This window comes from Brachionichthys hirsutus, chromosome 1 (assembly GCF_040956055.1).
Source record: "Brachionichthys hirsutus isolate HB-005 chromosome 1, CSIRO-AGI_Bhir_v1, whole genome shotgun sequence".
Lineage (NCBI taxonomy): Eukaryota > Metazoa > Chordata > Actinopteri > Lophiiformes > Brachionichthyidae > Brachionichthys > Brachionichthys hirsutus.
Window position 1 is genome coordinate 14,511,002 of NC_090897.1, and position 18,089 is coordinate 14,529,090.

The window sequence follows — 18,089 nt, forward strand, 5'->3', positions numbered from 1 at the left end:
GCCGTCTCGTCTCTCCGGGTTTTTGTCCATTTCCCCGCCGCGTTGGACTTTGTTTTGCCAAGGAGGACGAAAAACGGTGAAAGGATGCAGCGGCAGCGGAAAATGATCCAAAGATCACTAGTAAGTCAAATTTCCGCCCACCGTATACATAAAAATCCAAATAGGTGTTTAGCCGAGGGACCCCCGCGTCGCGCCATCGCTCCATTGCGGGCAGCTTTGCCACGCACAATGACGGGAACGAGCTGACGCGGGGCGACAGAGCAAGTCCGCAGACAGACTCTGCAGAGTTGGGCTCGACCTTATTTACTCGCGTTTCACTTGCGTCCGTGACTGTCTGAGTCCCAGATAGGAGTCCGTGTCAGCCTTTAATAATGAAACTGCCGATGCGCTTCAGTGCCGCGTTTGATGCGCAGAGAGAGAAAAAAAAAAGATTATTGGAATCAAAGCGTTAAACTTCAGAGGAGAGCGCGGACATGATAGTAATACGCGCTGCAGACTGTTAGGGATGCGTGAAAGGCAAGGACTAGTTTTAAACTCCGTGTTTTCATTTGATCCTTTCACACTTCTCCCTGGGAACTGAATTCCTCCCCAGCTCCTCCGCTGCCGGGGCTCGGGGCTCGGTTCTCGGTCTGAGCTGTCTGAACCGGCTGCTTCCCGGCGGGAGCTGTCCTTTCCCCGTAGTGCTGAAACTGCCTGCTCGGGGACGCACAGCGGCGACTTTATTAGATTTTTATTTTTTTATTCTTTCACTCTTTAAGTTAATTTGAATATAATATTTTTATGACTTGATTTTTGCTTACAAATGTGTATTTTTTTTTATACCTACCTTGTATTTCTTTTTATGGTGTCAATAGTTGGGATAACTCCGACCGCGCCGCTGCCCTTGGCTCAGGTGGAACGAGTTACAGTTTATTGTCCTTGGAACCCACGGAGCATATGACCGCAGTGACACACTGCGTGTAATAAAAGTTAGTGGCACTAACACTGACAGTGCGCTGGAAGCAAGCCATTCGGTGATGTGATAGAATGCCCACCTGTATCAGCTTAAATGACGGACAACGGGAAGCTCGTCCCTTTGTGTCTGCGCTCTCCCACCCCAGATATAGATGCACACTCTTGATATGTAATTTTGATTTAGGTCTTTTATTATCTCATTTTACAGCTGTACCGCTCCTTGGTATTTAATTTAGTCTTCTAAAAGTTGTCTCCCCACGCGTGTCGTTTAGCAGCAGTTCCTCGCCTCTTATTAGACTCCGTGATGAGATGCGCCTCGAAATGCTTTCACAGTCGTCTCCTCTGGGTTGGATCAGCGCGCTTGCAGGGTTGTTAACGTTGTCGGGCTCACCTCTCTATCTGAAGCTGACACGCGCCCACGGCTGTTTGTGTAGCCCATCGCGATATTTCACGCAGGACGTCAAAAAAAAAAAAGAAATCATCAAAAGGAATGTGTAATTGCTCTGAATCTTTTTTTAGGATAATCCCCAGGACAACAGATTAAAGCAGGACAATCATGATTTTGCGGGTTGGATAGATAATGTGTAATGATGAAGTGAAATCTAGTTGTTTTTTTAAAATACTAAATTTGACCCCCCCCCCCCCCCCCCTTCCTTGTTTAATCATCTTCTTTTTTAAAGACTGAAAATCTTTTTTCCCCTTAGAAATGATTTTCCTTTGTCTTGCGGTCTTGTTTGAATAAATGTAATTATTTTACCAATTTTTCTATTTTCCTATTTTAACTGTCATTTTTCTTACATCAACAACTCCTTGCAAGACTAAACAGCAAACTGACAAACTCTCCTCGCTCCCTTTTGCAGGTTTCCCCTTTGGATTAACACCAAATGGATGGTGCGCTGTGCGACTCAACCCCCCCTCACCAACTGCTATGGAGGCATGCCAAGCCGTGCAAGTGACCTTTATCACGCCATGAATGCGAGCTCTTCCGTTCAAAGAGGACACAAGTAACCTTTTCTTGTTATCTAAGAAGGAGTTGTTGATCTGAGCCGGGGACTTGGAAACTACAGACTGAGAGAGAAGAGACTTCTAAAACAAACAAACAAACAAACAAACACAACAACAACAAAAAACAACAGCACGCAAAAAACAAGATGCCAAAGCAGTCTGAAGAAATGCTGGTGGATCTGTGGATGTCTTTGCTGCTGGTGTGGATTACTTGTGTTCCCTGTGTGTCTATGAGTCCTATCATAGGCCAGCCCAAAAGTACACAGACTGGTGGGCCGCCTGCAGTGGCGGCGAGCGGTCTGGGCGAAGGACAAAGATTACTGAGTCGTGCCAAGAGAGGATGGGTTTGGAATCAAATGTTTGTGCTGGAGGAATTTTCTGGACCCGATCCAATTCTCGTTGGCAGGGTGAGTACTGTGATTGTCAGCGTTATATTAAGCTCGCTTATCATGGGCAAACATTAATTCGGCCATTTGAATGCTCCCTCCATTTTTTCTTCCCATGGGCACTGGGTGGGCTTTTATTTGTCAAGGGGAACCAGAGATATGGGGACACGAGAGAAGGGAGGCGTGTGTGCGTGAGCGTGTCTCAAAATGCTTTTGGGAAAAAAATTAATTGTGTCGAATAAAAGTGCCATTGTTTTTTTACCATTTTAGATGTTCTTGAAATATTTTTCTACTACAATTACTATCCTAATAAATACGAATGTAGGCCGCTGAGATCGCTGTCCTTTAAAAAAGAGAAGAAGAGAAAAAACTTTAATGCTCCAATGTTGCCCACACCCATTTCCCTTTGTTAATGAATATGAAAGAATGTCATCGATATAAGCCGGGTACTGTAATGAACTGAACTGCAGGCTAATCCTGCGGCTGAGGGCCACCTGCCCCCTGGCCCGCGGGCATGGGGCAGGTTTCAAAAGGGGGGAAAGGCTGCTGGGCATCCCGGCCAAAGCAGCTTGAATTTTACCTAGCCAGGTAAATCCATGCCATCAAACACAATATTGATCTTGCTCAGTAATAGCAAACAGTGTTTCCTGCCTAACATTTGATAATTGGTGGCATTTGTAAGGCACTGGAATATTTTTTTTCAGACATTTAGAGAGGAGAATAAGTTAATTAAATTTTAGTATCATAGAAATAAATACATTCATGTGACTTAATAAATAATTCCACTTCCTCTATCCCGCTCTTTGTTCTTCTTCCCCCCCAGCATTGTCACATGGCTGCATCAATTAAACATTTGCTGCCAGGTGGGGGCACCTGTGTTTGCTAAAGACCATACGAACACAAAAATGCTGTTAAGTGACGCATTAATTTTTCAAGCGAGGGAACCTCTGCTGAATTTGACAACGGGTCCTCATCAGAATGCTGAGACAAACAAACACTCGCCAGGGACTCAGCGACCATGCATCAGCTTTGAATTTAAAGGTTAGGCCTCAGCGGTGAGACGTTGAGCATCAAAGAGTTGATATATCGCCTGCAAAGTGATACATATTTATAGGTATTTAACCTGAAGATGCTTTTCAAGAAGATAAATGAGAAAAAAGACACACAAGATAACATTTAATCATGCCAAATGGGAAAGTTAGAGTTTTCAATTCCAATTCCAAATTCACACACACACACACACACACTTGCTTAGTATGCTTTGTGTCTGGCCAGCAAAAGGGAATTGGTGGCATGAGTGATGCTTTCCTTTAAGGCACCAGTGAAGACAAATCTGACTGAAGGCATGTTCATCACAGGGAAGTATTGGTCACAGAATTGGGGGGGGGGCAGATCTGGGTGAAGATGGGCGTGTCTTGCCTTTTTGTGAGGCGCTGATGATGATGAGTCGCGCTCACTGCAAGGTGAAGAGCGTAGGAATGTGCCTGGCAGAGCTGAGATAAGTTCCGCTTCAACCGGAATGGCACAGTATTTGTCTAAGACGATAAATCTTTCTCCCTCTCAGTCCATGTGACTCATTTCATTCGCTTTTCTCTGCTGCTCATGCTTAATAAAAAAATAAAATAGGTTTAAATGGGTGGGAGGTGTGATTCAAATGGGTCATACGGCTTTGCACATTTTACACAATGTCTTCGGCGTGTGTGTGAGGCCATCGGTGTCTGTCTGTGGGACGGCGATCAAGGGAATCCAAGCCAATGATGGGCACGCCCTTCTACAGTGTTGTAGCTCCGGAGGGCTGGAAGGCTTAATTATGTATCCCCCCCCCCCCCCCCCCCCAAATTGTGTATTTGTGATCAGGCTCCCTTCAACTGCATCATCGAGAGCGAGCAAGTGAGGGACAGAGCGATGTTGTGCCATCGCTTTGTCTAACGGTGTGTCATTCTCAGTGTTCTCACTCAGCAGAGACGATTAGCATAACTGCTGGAAAGTGAGAAAGGATGGCCACAAGGCGTGACAGCAGCCGTCCCTTTTGCTGTTCTTCTTCTCCTTCAGCGCATCGTTTCTTGACATTGTGATTCAGTGAGCGATGCGCTCACTGAATCACCCCCCCCCCCACACACACACACACACACACACCACGTCAGTCCTGTTGGCGTCAGAGAGGCAGACACAGACGCAGTACCTGTTAAAGCGAAGCAGGGGAGACAGCTGTGAAAGCTTGTTGCTCGGCTGTAGCTTAACGTGAACACGGTGTTGTAAGGGATTTTAGGATTACTCATCATGAGCCGGGGATTGCTTAGAAATAACACATCATTAAGAGCAGAAGTAGAGACGTGGAGTGTGAAGGTAGCTGCAGCTGGAGCGAGGAGACGTTTGTTCATTGTTGACAGTGAGTGGGAGATACCTTCAATCCAAAAAACAAAAATAAAACTCTTGTGGAGACCACTGGAAGCGAAGCAAAGGGTCCTTTCAGGCAAAGCAGCTATTGATTCACTAGAATGGAAGAGTGATCTTAGTTCTGTGCTATTAGTAAGGTTGCTTGAAGACCGTTCTTCATTTTGGCGGAAACCTAAAAGTCTCCCAAGACGCCCGCCAAGTTTTCCAATCGCCTTTCCTCTTCAATCAAAGCCATTGCAAGTATTCATGCATACGAAGATGCGACTCATTAACATCAGGGCAAATATTTTCTTTGGACAAAAGACAAACAGCGAACAAATTGCTGCGTTTGTGCCAAAGCGAAATCAAAATGTGTCCTTTGTAGGCAGATTGATGGCAGTTCGTAGCAACCGGAGCAACTTTTCCAGCGATGATCGATAATGACGCATTCCAGCCTGCTGGATTCTGAAACTGATGTGGCAAATTGACTGATCCCTCATCCCATTGTCCAACGCTTTTATCTGCCGCAGCCACGCATGTGGCGTTGCACAAAGAGAATTGATAATCAACCATTAATATTCATCAATTCTCGCTGAACTGGGGGGTCGCAGAGAGTGACAGCAGCACGACGGAAAGGAAGGAGGAGAAACGCTTTGATTATTGATTCACCAAAGAAAACGGATACATATCCGGAAGAACAACACGCGCTCTGTGTGTGTGTGTGTGGGTGTGCTGGGGGGCGGGGTGGGGGGGGGGGGGGGATGAAACACAAGCTTCATTCTTCTAAACAAGCTGTTTGACAGGATTCACAACAAAGAGGGCCGCAGCAGTGCCAGACCGGTGTTGTAATCCGCCGGCGGTTTTCCCAGAAACAGAGGTGGTTTTCCATAAAAGGTGACGTTTGCCGTGTTACTTCCCAAAATCCAGGACCCCCCCCCCCCCCCCGTTTTAAGACACTCTCAGGTGAAGCTGATGAGAGGTCAGTGCCTGGATTCACTGGCTCGGGATGGCCCTCGGACCTGAGATTGGAGTTATACGGTTTCTGTGTATTTACCAGCAGAGTAAAGCATCTTTTACTGTGATCGTTTTCTAAATTCAATTCAGAGCTTTTTTTGTTGTTGCTGCTGCTATCTGCACTTTGGACTGCTTGTACAAGATACAGGACAACAAGCTATAAATACTGATGCAAGCTACTTCTGCTTGGCTGGATTTCCTCTCTTCTGCCCCCACACCTCCATCTCTATCCCGTCTCCCTCTCACTCTGTATGTCTGTGTAGGTTCTCAGCCATCCAGGTCGAGGTAAGTCTAGAAGAGCAAATTAAAAAGTTAAAAAAAGAGTCAGCTGCTCTCTCTCTCTCTCTCTCTCTCGCTGTGGCTGACTGATTCTGGAGAGAGTGACTCTTTAACCAAAGGAAGCTTGTCTCCGGGGCCGATGTGGCGTGGGTACAATGATATATAAGTGTTTGACTTTGGGGACGTGCAGTAAAGCTAAAGTGAGATTGAGCCTCAGGCCACGCCCACACGTAGCCAGGTAGCTCCAAAAACGAAGATATTTTTCTACGGATTGGCCTGTCATCCACACAAAACCACATATTTCTGTCACTAGAACAGATGGTTTTTGAAAACTCCAGCCAAAATAAAGACTTTTGAAAACTCCGTCTGCATGTGGACGCCTGTAAACGGAGTTTTAGGTTTCGAAGTGTCACTGCCGCCACGGAAGCTGCTGTGTGCGACCTGCGTTTACATTCAGAAACAGCATGGATGCCTTCAAAACGTATCGCTTATTGCCTACTTGTTGACATTATATTACAAAACTACGTTTAGGAGCAATGCTGCCTTCTTGTTGATCCACACGAACAAGCCTGGCACCATGTTTCATGTTTTGCGATGAGAGAGACGGAGCGTTCTGATTGGATAGGATTTGGCAAACTTCGTCGCCGATTGGTTTGGCATGCTTAAGACTGTGCTTAACAACTCTCTTATGCGGTTATGTGTGGAAGGATATTCGTTGTTGTGTGTGCATGGCCTTACACGTTCCTTCCATTGGGCCTGCTGTGCAGCAGAATGAAGCGTGATCCCCTTCTTTCTTGAGTCAAGTCAATGTGGCTTTTGAATAGCCGATAACGCCCCCCCCCCCACCCCCCCGACCTTAATCTGCATTTACTCTCGCTCCAACAATTGAGTGAATATCTGTCTCTGCTGTTGATTGATGGATTTTGAGTGGGAGTTAACGAGAATATTAGTTGAATTATTGCCTGTGATTGATGGCCAATTTGACACATAAATTATAAGCATTGGCTCGGATATAATACATTCTGAAATATAGCCCAAATTAGACACAGGTTCCGGCGCCACACTGAGATGGTGGATTCGAAAAGCTGTCATTAAATCCAGAAAAAGAAAGCCCATGAGTGTTTGTTGGACTTCATGCCAGTTGGTTTCTCATACCCACAACAGCTCCTGGAACACGGCTCTGTAATCTCTCGTCAGGCAGCACCACGAGGATCTGTATCGGGCTGCAGTCGAGCAGCTGCTATGTCTCTCAGACCTTAGATCTCCGTTCCCACCTCTTTTGTAATTTAGACAAAAAAAGAAAAATGCTCACATCTCTCTGTTGTCTGCTTCTACCTCCTTTCCCGCACTCTCTTACCACAGTCCTCTGTGTCCCAGAGGCTCACCTGCACAGTACATCACTAATGCAGGCAGGTCCATTACATCAATGGACCATGGTCACAGTCTCCCCTTCGCCTCCCGTTTCTCCCCTCTGCTTGCCCCCCCCCCCCCAGTCTGTAATAAAACACTAGGCCCAGATAGCACTGAGGGCTTGTATTAGTGCTGCCCTTGAAGGGCTTGACAGGTTGTCTATGGCTTTGAGTTGTCATCCTCATTTCCATTAACAACTTACGCCTGTGTATGTGTTCGTGTCTTTTGGACAGTAGGCCATTTGTCAGCGTTATGGAGTGGAAATGAGATGAGGGGACGCAGGCTTGTGTGCGTTACATTTAGTCATGAGGGTTGCATGTGCAAAAGTAAATGCAAAGAGCATCCGTGACGCCTTATAGCTGCTGCGTCTGTAAACCGGCTGTAAAGCGGCTCTTTATGTGAATCTGTGACATTTAAAATTTACAGGTGACCTCATCCTCACTGGTGTTATTACTTCCACATGAAACGTTGTCATCGCTGATATCTGACATGTTATTGGCCATTAGATTTGTTCACCAGCCCGTCAGTGGACATTTCCTAGTTTAGTAGATGCCACTCGTAATGATTCCTTCTGCCTTCCTGGACACGCCAGCTGGTAGAATGAAGGAGAGCACAGCTCCATGAGCTCCACAACATTAGGTGGAATAGCCATCGGGTGTGGGCCACTTTACAACCGAGTCAATACAACCCCTTGTTTTAAAGCAGAGACACAAATCATGCAGCTGAAATTTGGGCCATGATGCTGTGCGATTACTGGCTTAGATGTGGGTTGTGGAATGTTTCAGTGTGATTGGCTAATTTCTACATAATAATTCTACATAACCTTATCACATAGCCAGTCAGCGTCAGGCCATCTGTTCCAGCCCACTGATAATATACACAACACATCAGAACATATAAGCTGAAGAATCGTAAACCAAACCACCCCAACCCGGATTACCAAAAATTCTGCAATGAAAAATAAAGTTGGGCTCAAAGCTTGAGGCTCGAGACAAATGCAGCAACTTTCCTAAAAAAAAAAACACCTTTATCTGTTGGAGCTACTTCCACCGCCACCGGTAGAGCCTGGTCTGAGGAGAATGGTGGTCCCAGTGGCTGCATGGGTTAACATGCTACATAGAGCAGAGATGGGGCCGACTCAGAGTCAGAGCCCAGAGTCAGAGTACGGAGTCAGAGCCAAGGGTCAGAGCCCAGAGTCAGAGCCCAGAGTCAGAGCCCAGAGTCAGAGTACGGAGTCAGAGCCAAGGGTCAGAGCCCAGGGTCAGAGCCCAGAGTCAGAGCACGGAGTCAGAGCCCAGGGTCAGAGTCCAGGGTCAGAGCCCAGGGTCAGAGCCCAGTCAGAGCCCAGAGTCAGAGCCCAGTCAGAGCCCAGAGTCAGAGTACGGACTCAGTCCCAGAGTCAGAGCCCAGGGTCAGAGTACGTAGTCAGAGCCCAGAGTCAGAGTACGGAGTCTAGAGAACTGTCAAATGAAGCCCAGCTTTTCCTCCGATATCGCTCGCATATCTGTCGGTCTGCGCTATCTCTCTCTCTCTCTCTCTCTCTCTTTCTCTCTCACCCACTTACTCGCTCCGTGTCGGGGAGCGGCGTGTCCCTGTCCCAGCAGACAGGGACACACACACACCCCCTCATCCACACACAGACACGTCTCACAACATGTGTTTAACAGTTAAACATCAGTTAAACTTTAACTGATCAACACCCCCTCATCCACACACATTCCACGCTGCACGCACACTGATACGCAGAGTTGAATAATTTCATTAAATTTCTTGTAAATACGGAGATTATGTGTGGTCTCCCCTTTTTGTCATAAACTGATGAGCCAGGTTTGTGACAGTATGTAAAAAATTCTAGTACGAATTTCTAAACAAAACACGTTAAATGTTGCCAATCAAATGATGAACAAGCTGTAGGTTAATTTATTTGTAAATCTGACTGTGCCTCACCAGACACGAACCTCACCGCACGTCACTGCTCTGACTAATACTACTAGGCCTAACACGTTAATAAATTAATATTAACTTCCTAATATTTAATATTGTCATTATAGTATTTTATTGATAGTGTTATGTACTAGTGACAGTAATACAATAATCTTTATTTTAACGTTATCATCCAGCTGCTGACAGTTCAGGTCAGGAGGTCAATCTTTCTTCAAATGACACCACACATGTAAATTTTGGCGAACTTATTGATCACATATTTTCAAATACATATATTTTTTGGAGTGTCCTGTTGAGTGTTTTTGTTGTTGCCGTCTAATTATTAATTTTTGAAATAGGAACCATCATTTTCTTTCCTGGCTACAGCAAATTTTTAGTAATTGCCTGAAATATTTCAAAGAAATCCTCGAGCGCAGTGAAAAGGGACGGTAACAACCAGATCCCCTGAGAAATTGCTTTGTCCAGAGAGCAGATTGACTAGTATAATTTCTCCCACCTGTTTTTTTCTGCCCACATCCACCCCTGCAGCCGCCCTCCTTCCCTCTCACCAACGCGGCAAACAATATGCATTAAATCATGTACTTCATGTTCTCACTGTGTGTTTTCATAATGGGGTTTCAGCCCAGTGTATCAGGGGGGGGGGGGGGGGGGGGTGACGCGCACCGTCCCTGGAAGCTCTCCTGTGTACACGCATCAGCTGCAATTATAATTTAGCAGGAAAGCACATCCATTCACACAGCATCAGAGTCCCTGAGCAAAATAACAAGCTTGCTGCTATCACTCACCTCCGCGCTCGGCCTGATTAAACCCATGTTGTACAGTCGGTCGCTCACACGGGGGCCGCTTTCCTCGAGCTTCTGCATCTCTGCTAATTCATAACAAATGGCCCCTTTATGGGTTCACCTTGAACTGCGTCGCTGCGATTACCTCCCATGTCGGTGTTCTTCCAGTCAACGTTGTCAAACTCGACTCGTGGACGTCCAGCAAAGCCCTCCCCTCTAATTAAGTCCGACTCTCCTCCACCCCCCCAGCCACATTTTAAATGGCTTCCCGTCCCCTCTTTTCTCATCTCCTCCTACCTCTCTCACACTCCCTGGCACATCGGGCTTGGCCTGGGTTTTGGTGCGGAGGTGGAGCGCTGAGCGGGCTAAATCATCTGGCACTCCGCTTCTAACTTTGCTCTAACTAATTCATGGGAATTAAAGCATTTCACCTCGAACTCTTGGCTGTAGCGCTGCTTGGGCTAAATTAGTCTGGGTTTTTTTCAAAAGGCGGGTGGGCATCCTGTTTTGGTTGGATTATATCCCCCTAGAACCATAAAGAAATTTGTTTGTAATTATGGACTTTAGCATTTCGGCTTTTAAAGCAATCTTGATCTGACAGATAAACTGAATTAAGGCGACTGTTTGCAGCCTAATGTCGGACGTCCTGGCTACGTACGGACTGTGCTTTGCGAGCTAAACGCTGGCCAAACATCATCAGCGGTAAATGAGTTTAGAATTATTCAAATCTGATTATTCAAATCAAAAGATTATGATTATCTGAAACCTGCTAATTGGCCCTTGCCTCTGACACAGCCGTTGTGGGCATAAGCCGCAGATTTCTGCTCCCCGCGCCAGGGTGCTCTTGTGGGCGCCGTGTTTGGCTGCTCTCTCCGTGCATCTCCTCTCCTATGGATGAAGCCCAGCGTGCACGTGAAATGCTGCCGGCGACGGCACGCAGCTTATCCCTGTGCCTCTGCTCCCGTGCACGTCCCGTCAGCCAAACCGGGACTGCTGGAGTAATCTTGTTAAGAGGAGATGTTGTTATTGTGTGACTGCGCGCGTTTAGCTTCTCGGTTAGCTGGGAGCGCACGTGGGCTGAAGCAGCGGAGACAATGGGGGGGGGGGGGCTATTTCTAGCACTTAAAAGACGACAATCCTTAACCCTCTCCCTCCACCTCCTTACTTTTTCCTCCGGCTTCCCTCTACAACCCTCAACTGCACCAGGAAATGCAATAACAACGAAACGGTCTCAGCAAATAGCGTATGTGACATTTACTTGAAGACTGGCGTCTTTATCTATAACGGGTATTAAAGACGATGATTATCATCACAGCTCAGCAGAGGGTTGCTCACCTCAATCACAGAGTCGACAATAAAAAAAAAAACACTCCAGAGGAATCAATGGTTCCGTCCTTGATCTCTCCTCCTCTCTAAATGCAGCCACTCCTAATTCTGGTATCGGGGTACCAACAGACTGTAGCTTTGACCTTTTTCACAAATGGATTATTTTGGTTTAATGATCCCTTCTGCAGCAGTAACAAAAAAAAGTCGGAATGTAAAGGGCACACACTCTCCTTGCTTTTTATTCTCCAGCCTTATTCTGACTGCAAAGACGCCCGCATCCCTCTAATAATCGTTCTCCCTTGTGTTTGTGTCTCAAAAGTGCATAAGACACATAAATTAACTGACTTGAAGGTGAAAAAATATCTCGAGCAGGTGGTGATGTGTGTGTAAAAGCCACACTTTGTTTTGGGTTTTTTTTTCCTGCTCCTTCAATGTTTGATTAAATCTTCTCTTCTCTTCTTCAGTGGGATCAGAAAAACAGAGGACGGCGGAGGCGGGGTTGTAGATGCATGAAAAATTAAAAGCATTATAATATGAAATCTGGATGACTCATGAATGCTTTATGCGAATCATGGCCAAGTGTGCAGGATGTTGAAATGATTCCTGGAGTGTGTGTGCTGTGTGCCAGCGCTGCATGCACAACAAGGGACATGGCATGTTACGGCGCATCTCTTGATGGCAACAGAATGAGGTGTTGAGGGACACTGAATAGGGGATGCCAGAATCATGTGAAAAAGCTTTTAGCACGTCGGGCCTTCTGTTATCGAAGTCTGCCTAATTGTCTTTATCTGAGCCACGGCTGCCTGCTGTTGCGCTCGTGCATTGGACACGCACCGATCTTCTAGCTGATGAAATATGAACAAGTCTTTGCCTTCTCAATTGTGTTTTAACGAAAGACGGCGTTCCAAGAACAACTTCTGCCATCATGAATAATAGAACATCCAATTAGTGGAACGTCATTGCAGGTGGGTTTGATCACACACTGGACTGATGTAACGCTGGAGATGGTGACCGTTTCATAATCAAAGCATTTGAATAGTTCAGGGTTATGTTGGTTGATTGTACCAAAATTGAGCCCTAAAGAGCGATTTTATTAAAAAATAATGGCTGTCTAATCTTATACTTCACAGAACCTTAAGCCAAACATGCACGATTATGCTTGCAGCTATTTCTGGCTTTTTAAAATTGGATAAAATAATTCTTGCAGATATTTGTGGGAATTGTGCCTCCTTTCTAAGCCCCCACAGCGGCGGCAGCTGAATGACAGTTTAGAGCCAGCAAGAAATGAGCCATTAACAGACTCGAGAATCTCAGACTGTCTGCAAATATTAAGAGATGGGTTTTTTTCAGTGCGCTCGCATTCTTTGTTACCGTGCTTGTTTGCAGCTCTTTTATCATCATCATTTACACTACAGCCGCCATGTTATTATAATTGCGTCCCGAACGCAGAATTGTGTCAGAAAACAACAACCAAACAGCATAATAAAACAGGTTTCTGAATTATTTGAGATGAGGAACGACTAATGCAGGTGCAGAATGCTGATTCATTCACATTGCTCAGCGCTGCGTGGGGTGACAGTTTAATCCACGATTGGTGACTAAAACAACAAATGAGCTCTATTTTTAGAGTTTAGGCTGTTTTCAGATGCCGTTTTATTTCCCCCCAGCTTCCTTTCATTTTGTGCGAAAGGTTGGCGCTTCAGTCTGATATCTCGTGATAATGAAAATAAGATTTTATCTTCAATATTTTTCAGGGTGTTTTGCTCAGAAGAGTTGATGTTCCATTTGGGAAGCTAACAGGCTACTGTTTGCTAGCATTCTTGGTCTACGTAAGACACATTAGCAATGGATTCCATTAGATTGTGCTTTTTTTGTTAGTCAAAGTAGGACGGACGGTGGCCTTAAAGGGCCAAGCACAACAACAGATGAGAGATTACAACAGGGAATCACGTCAATAAGATCGCAAATCATTTAACAAAATATATATTTTTAAAAACAAATAAGAAACTACAAAGTTTAACAATAAATGTTAATGAGTGTGACGATCATAATAATGAATGAATCAATGAATGGAAATACATGTTCCTGCTGCTTGGCTCCGCCCATTGCCACCATCCAATCACAAATTATGTTTTTTTTTTGCTAACAACTTTCCAAGGAGCAGTAAATGTTGTTTGGGCCCTGATGCATTTTGGTTTGCTAATTTGATTTGTGATTTGTTGCTGTTTCCTAATTTATTGTTGTCCTTTCCTATTTGTCAGCATAATTAGCATATCACAACCACCATGAAGGATCATTTGATAGGGATGGGTTTTTTTTCATGGTGTTGACAAATTAAATTAAATGATATTTTTTCACTGAATACTTGGAGAACATACAGAGTGCAACAAATTACACCCCAGATTGAGCGTTGGACAATGATTTCAGCCCACCAACCGGTTAACTATCTGTGAGTCAACAGAAAACGAAGCGATATAACAAATTATTTCTACTGCTTTAATTTCAATCTGCAGCACGCAAATTAAAGTCACGGGATGAGTAGCGAAAAATGTTATATCAAAATAGCTAAAACATAATTGTCCTCCTTTGAAAGTTTCAGTTTCGAGTTAAAGCAAAGTCAAATTAGACACATAGAAAACAAAGCATTGACCTGAACATTTAATTTTAAATTGAATTGTACATATTTCCAAGCAGTTCAACTATTGGATATACCTCCATAACAATTTGTTTTAAAAAAGAGCATATACTTTTAAGAGCTTTAAGGCTCCTCCTGCATGGTTGCTGGGGGGCTGGCACCTATCCCAGCATGCACTGGTCAAGAGGCGGGATACCCCCCCCCCCCCCCCCCCCGATGCTACTGCAGGACTGATGCACATGCACACCTGCAGGTGATTCAATGCACCAGTTAACTTGCATGTCTGTGGGTGGACACTGGACCTTAGGCAAGGAGCTCCTGCAGACTAAATCTAGCACACTGCATTGCTTTTTTTTCTATCAGCGGTATTTCTGGGGAATGTTTTTGGTAATTTACTTGAGAAAATAAAGCTGACGAATGACCAAGAGGAATTTTCTTTTTTTTTTAATAAGAATGTAATTTATGCAGTGCAATCGCCTCGAAGAAACAACACTAAGATTATTGCATTTTGAGAAAAATATATTTCGATACTTAGGACTGGTAATAAGAATTGTAAAGATACGTTTGATATTGAGTCGGAATCCGTGTTTGGGAGGGAAACCCCCTCCGAGTCTCTGGAGATAACTCCTCGGCTCTAAGAAGATGGGTTCTCTGCCAAATGGCACAGTGCCCTTTTATGCCGCTTTCTCTGCTTTAGCAGTGTCATAAAGCCGCATTGATGCTGTTAGCTGATAAAGACGAGGAGCAGCTGTGGTGAAACAGCAATATTTGAATGGCCGCACACCTCCTTGAATGATTTGCCATGCAGGGGAACGACCTGGGCCACCCCCCAAATCCATTGTACCCTCCATCTGGATGAAGCAGACAAACAGGTCCCCATTTCGCGCCATCTCAATCTGTGCAGCGCTCCCAGTGTTTAAGGGAGCCAGCGCTCGCTCGAATCACCACTTGCAAAGACGTGCTGTGTTTAATCAGTGACTCCCGCTACACACAGTAGCACCCGGGCGCAGAAACACAGACGCACATGCAGCGCAAACACACGCATTGTCTGCGCAATTGAGTGGTCAGATAAGAAAATATGACATGATCTTTTGTGGGGTTTTCTGTGTACCTTTGCATGTGCAGAGACGCCTGTGTATGCACATGCACATTCATATATTGTGGGCTGTTCAGGGTTCTTCGGTTTACCTGAATCTTACTCTACCCCAGCAGTGCATTTCGTGCATGCAGCCACTCACCCACATAAAAAAGAAAAGGACTGAGCATGCGATGTCGCAGTTATTACATGTCAGGTTAGCGCAGTAGTCATCATATCAACATTAGAAGTCTTCAAAGGCATGATATCAGGGGATTCATAAACCCAACATGCAGATGGAAATATAGGATTGAGGGATGGAACTGAGCAGATGCCCTAGTGAGCTGTATTCCTTTGACAAATACCTCATCAGATCAAGGTGAAACTCAGATCAGGTGCCTCGAGGTGGATCTTTTGCACGCAAACCGGCGCACTAACATTTACAATGCAAAAAGAGGAGCGGGATCCCTGCCTTTGTTGCATCACCAGTGTGGAGGGAAAATTAATGTCAAAGAGGCCTCTCTGCATATGTAATGGCCTCTCATTCTGAGGCAGCTCGGCATTTGTCGATAAGGATCACACTCTGCAGGTTTGACTCAGGGGGATTAGGGCAGAGGCCGTTTGATCTTGGTGGTTTTTACATAAAAATCCCAAGTCTCCCGAATCCTTCAGCAAAAGAGCTGAGTTTGCTAATTGGGAGGTGCTGCAGATCCTTCCAGGGTGGACGGACACACTGTGTGTTTATGTGGTGTCCTCGAGATGCCTTTGACAGCACTGCAATTACAGAAAAAGTAAGTTGATGCTGTCAAAGTTGAGGATAGCAGAATATATGCTCCCTCATCATTGTTCGTTTTTTTTAAATAGAGTGAACGTGCTCATACAAGCGCACTCCATATCCTCCCCAACGATGACGATCACACAGGAAACTACACTGAACTGCGGTCAGCCTCTGATGTTGAAAGCTTACCATGAAACACTGTTGAGTTGCATTCAGGGTCCCCTGCGTACACATCAGGCTCCAAAATGCGCCTAAGCAGCCAACACAGCAAAAGCAGTGAGCGGTGTGCCAGTTACGGAAGATAATTGCTACTAATGACCATTAGGAGTTTGGTTTTCATCCCCCAGGGGCTTTAGAAAAGGCCTCTCGTCTTATCAGTTGATTAGAAGCAAATAAACGGGGTAGGATCCTGCATATTAAGCCAACAGGGGGGCTAAAATGCTGCTCCTCTGTCAGGGGAATTTCTAATGGCGTGCATGGTGGGAGCTCATCCCTCCGCCAATGCCTGAGCGCCGACAAATGGACAACTGCTCGCCGACTCCTGTGCCACTTGTCAAATACTGCACTGTAGCATTTGTTCTACCACCAGCGCAAAAGAAAACAAAGTTTCATTTTCCTCCTTCTAACGGCCGAACACTGTCAACCTTTGAGCAGCTTGTGCCTTTCCAGCAGCAGTTTCCAGCTGTCAGCGATGGCAGCCAAGCAAATAATTTCTTATTGATAATATTATATTACACGGGAAATCGCATGAAAAATCCCAACAGCAAATCAGAAATCTCTTCCCTGGCCAGGAGTTAAGTTGGCCTGTGAAAGGCAACTGAAGTTGAATAAACAGCATATTCATTTTTAACTGAATCACGGTCTTTTCCTCAGCCTGATCGAGATGTTTCTGCACCTTTAGACTAAATCCTCAATCAAGTTCAGAGCCAAAACTGAGTGCTGAGTATTCCCGGAGTATTCCCAGAGCCGTATTGAGTTTGTCTGATTTGGTACTAATAATTTACCAGTTTAGTTCACAGTGTAAGGAAAGTGTCAGCCGCCTCATGTCTTATGGGCTCACCATGTAGAAGTTTGTTTGCTAGCTACAAGGTACCCTGTTAGCCGTAGGCACCCGACTCATTTCTACCTTTCTAACAATGTCATGTGTATCTGATGTTGACTTCCCTGTGAGAATTGGAATCAAGCAAGCTATACTTTCATGCAGGCACATTGTTGGTGTTGCACTTTATTCATGCTTTGTTTGTTTGTGACCTAATTTGATTACAGTGGTGGTGGTGGTGGCATTTTCGACTGGAGGAGACTTTCAAGCTTACGTCTTAAATCTTATCTCTTTTTTTTATTGCATCCACCAGTGCAAGAGCCACAAATGTTTGTAGTTGTCTCAGAACTCAGCTCTGGCAAACATTTTAGCTTCTGCTTAGGAGCATCGAGTGATGCACGGCAGCAGTCGAAAGTGGGACGCGACTTTCAAGAATGGTGTGGGCAAACCTTTACTGGTGCTGCAAGTGTACTGGGATTTTTGCCAGATTCAAGTTCATGCTGATTGGCGGAACGCGTGCGTCAATACAAAGATGTCAACCTCCATGCTGCAGAACTGCAGAACAACCAACAATTGCGAGCTGATAAAAACACGTGTGACAGATGCAGCATTTTACAAAAACACAGCTCTCGCGGGCCACAGAAAATTATGTGGCCGGCCACATTTGGCCCCCGGGCCTTGAGTTTGACACATATGGTTTAGAGAATCCGCAGAACTGGTAGATCCAAAAAGACCTGTATTTAATGAGTTGAAATATGTCACTTTCTTCGATGGACATGGCATTTAAAGCCATTCCCGCACATAGTTTGTTTTAGCACAAGGATCCCTCTGCTGAATTATGAATGAAAAGGCTGAAATCAAAGACTGTGTAAATGCATTTTATGTTTAATATTCATAAGGATACTTTTCTGCACGGCGCTATTTCAACTATAGGTCTACAACAAAGCAAAAAATACAAATAAATAGATAATGCAGCACTGTGACGTCTGCTGACCTTGAGAAACAGAAAAAAAAAACTAGCCATCTGAGTCAATTTAGGAGTTAACATCACGCCATAGAGACGATTTATCGTTGACTTGAATTCGA

The 18,089-nt window shown here is 45.1% G+C and overlaps 1 protein-coding gene across 1 annotated transcript in view; it reads left to right on the forward strand.

Annotated features, from left to right (window-relative positions):
* Positions 1-2,105: 2,105 nt before the first annotated feature.
* cdh8 (cadherin 8) overlaps positions 2,106-18,089 on the forward strand; it is a 94,892-nt gene continuing 78,908 nt past the window's right edge. Inside the window, exon 1 of the mRNA XM_068741867.1 lies at positions 2,106-2,366. Coding sequence (XP_068597968.1) covers positions 2,106-2,366 — 261 coding nt within the window. The remainder of the gene's footprint in view (positions 2,367-18,089) is intronic.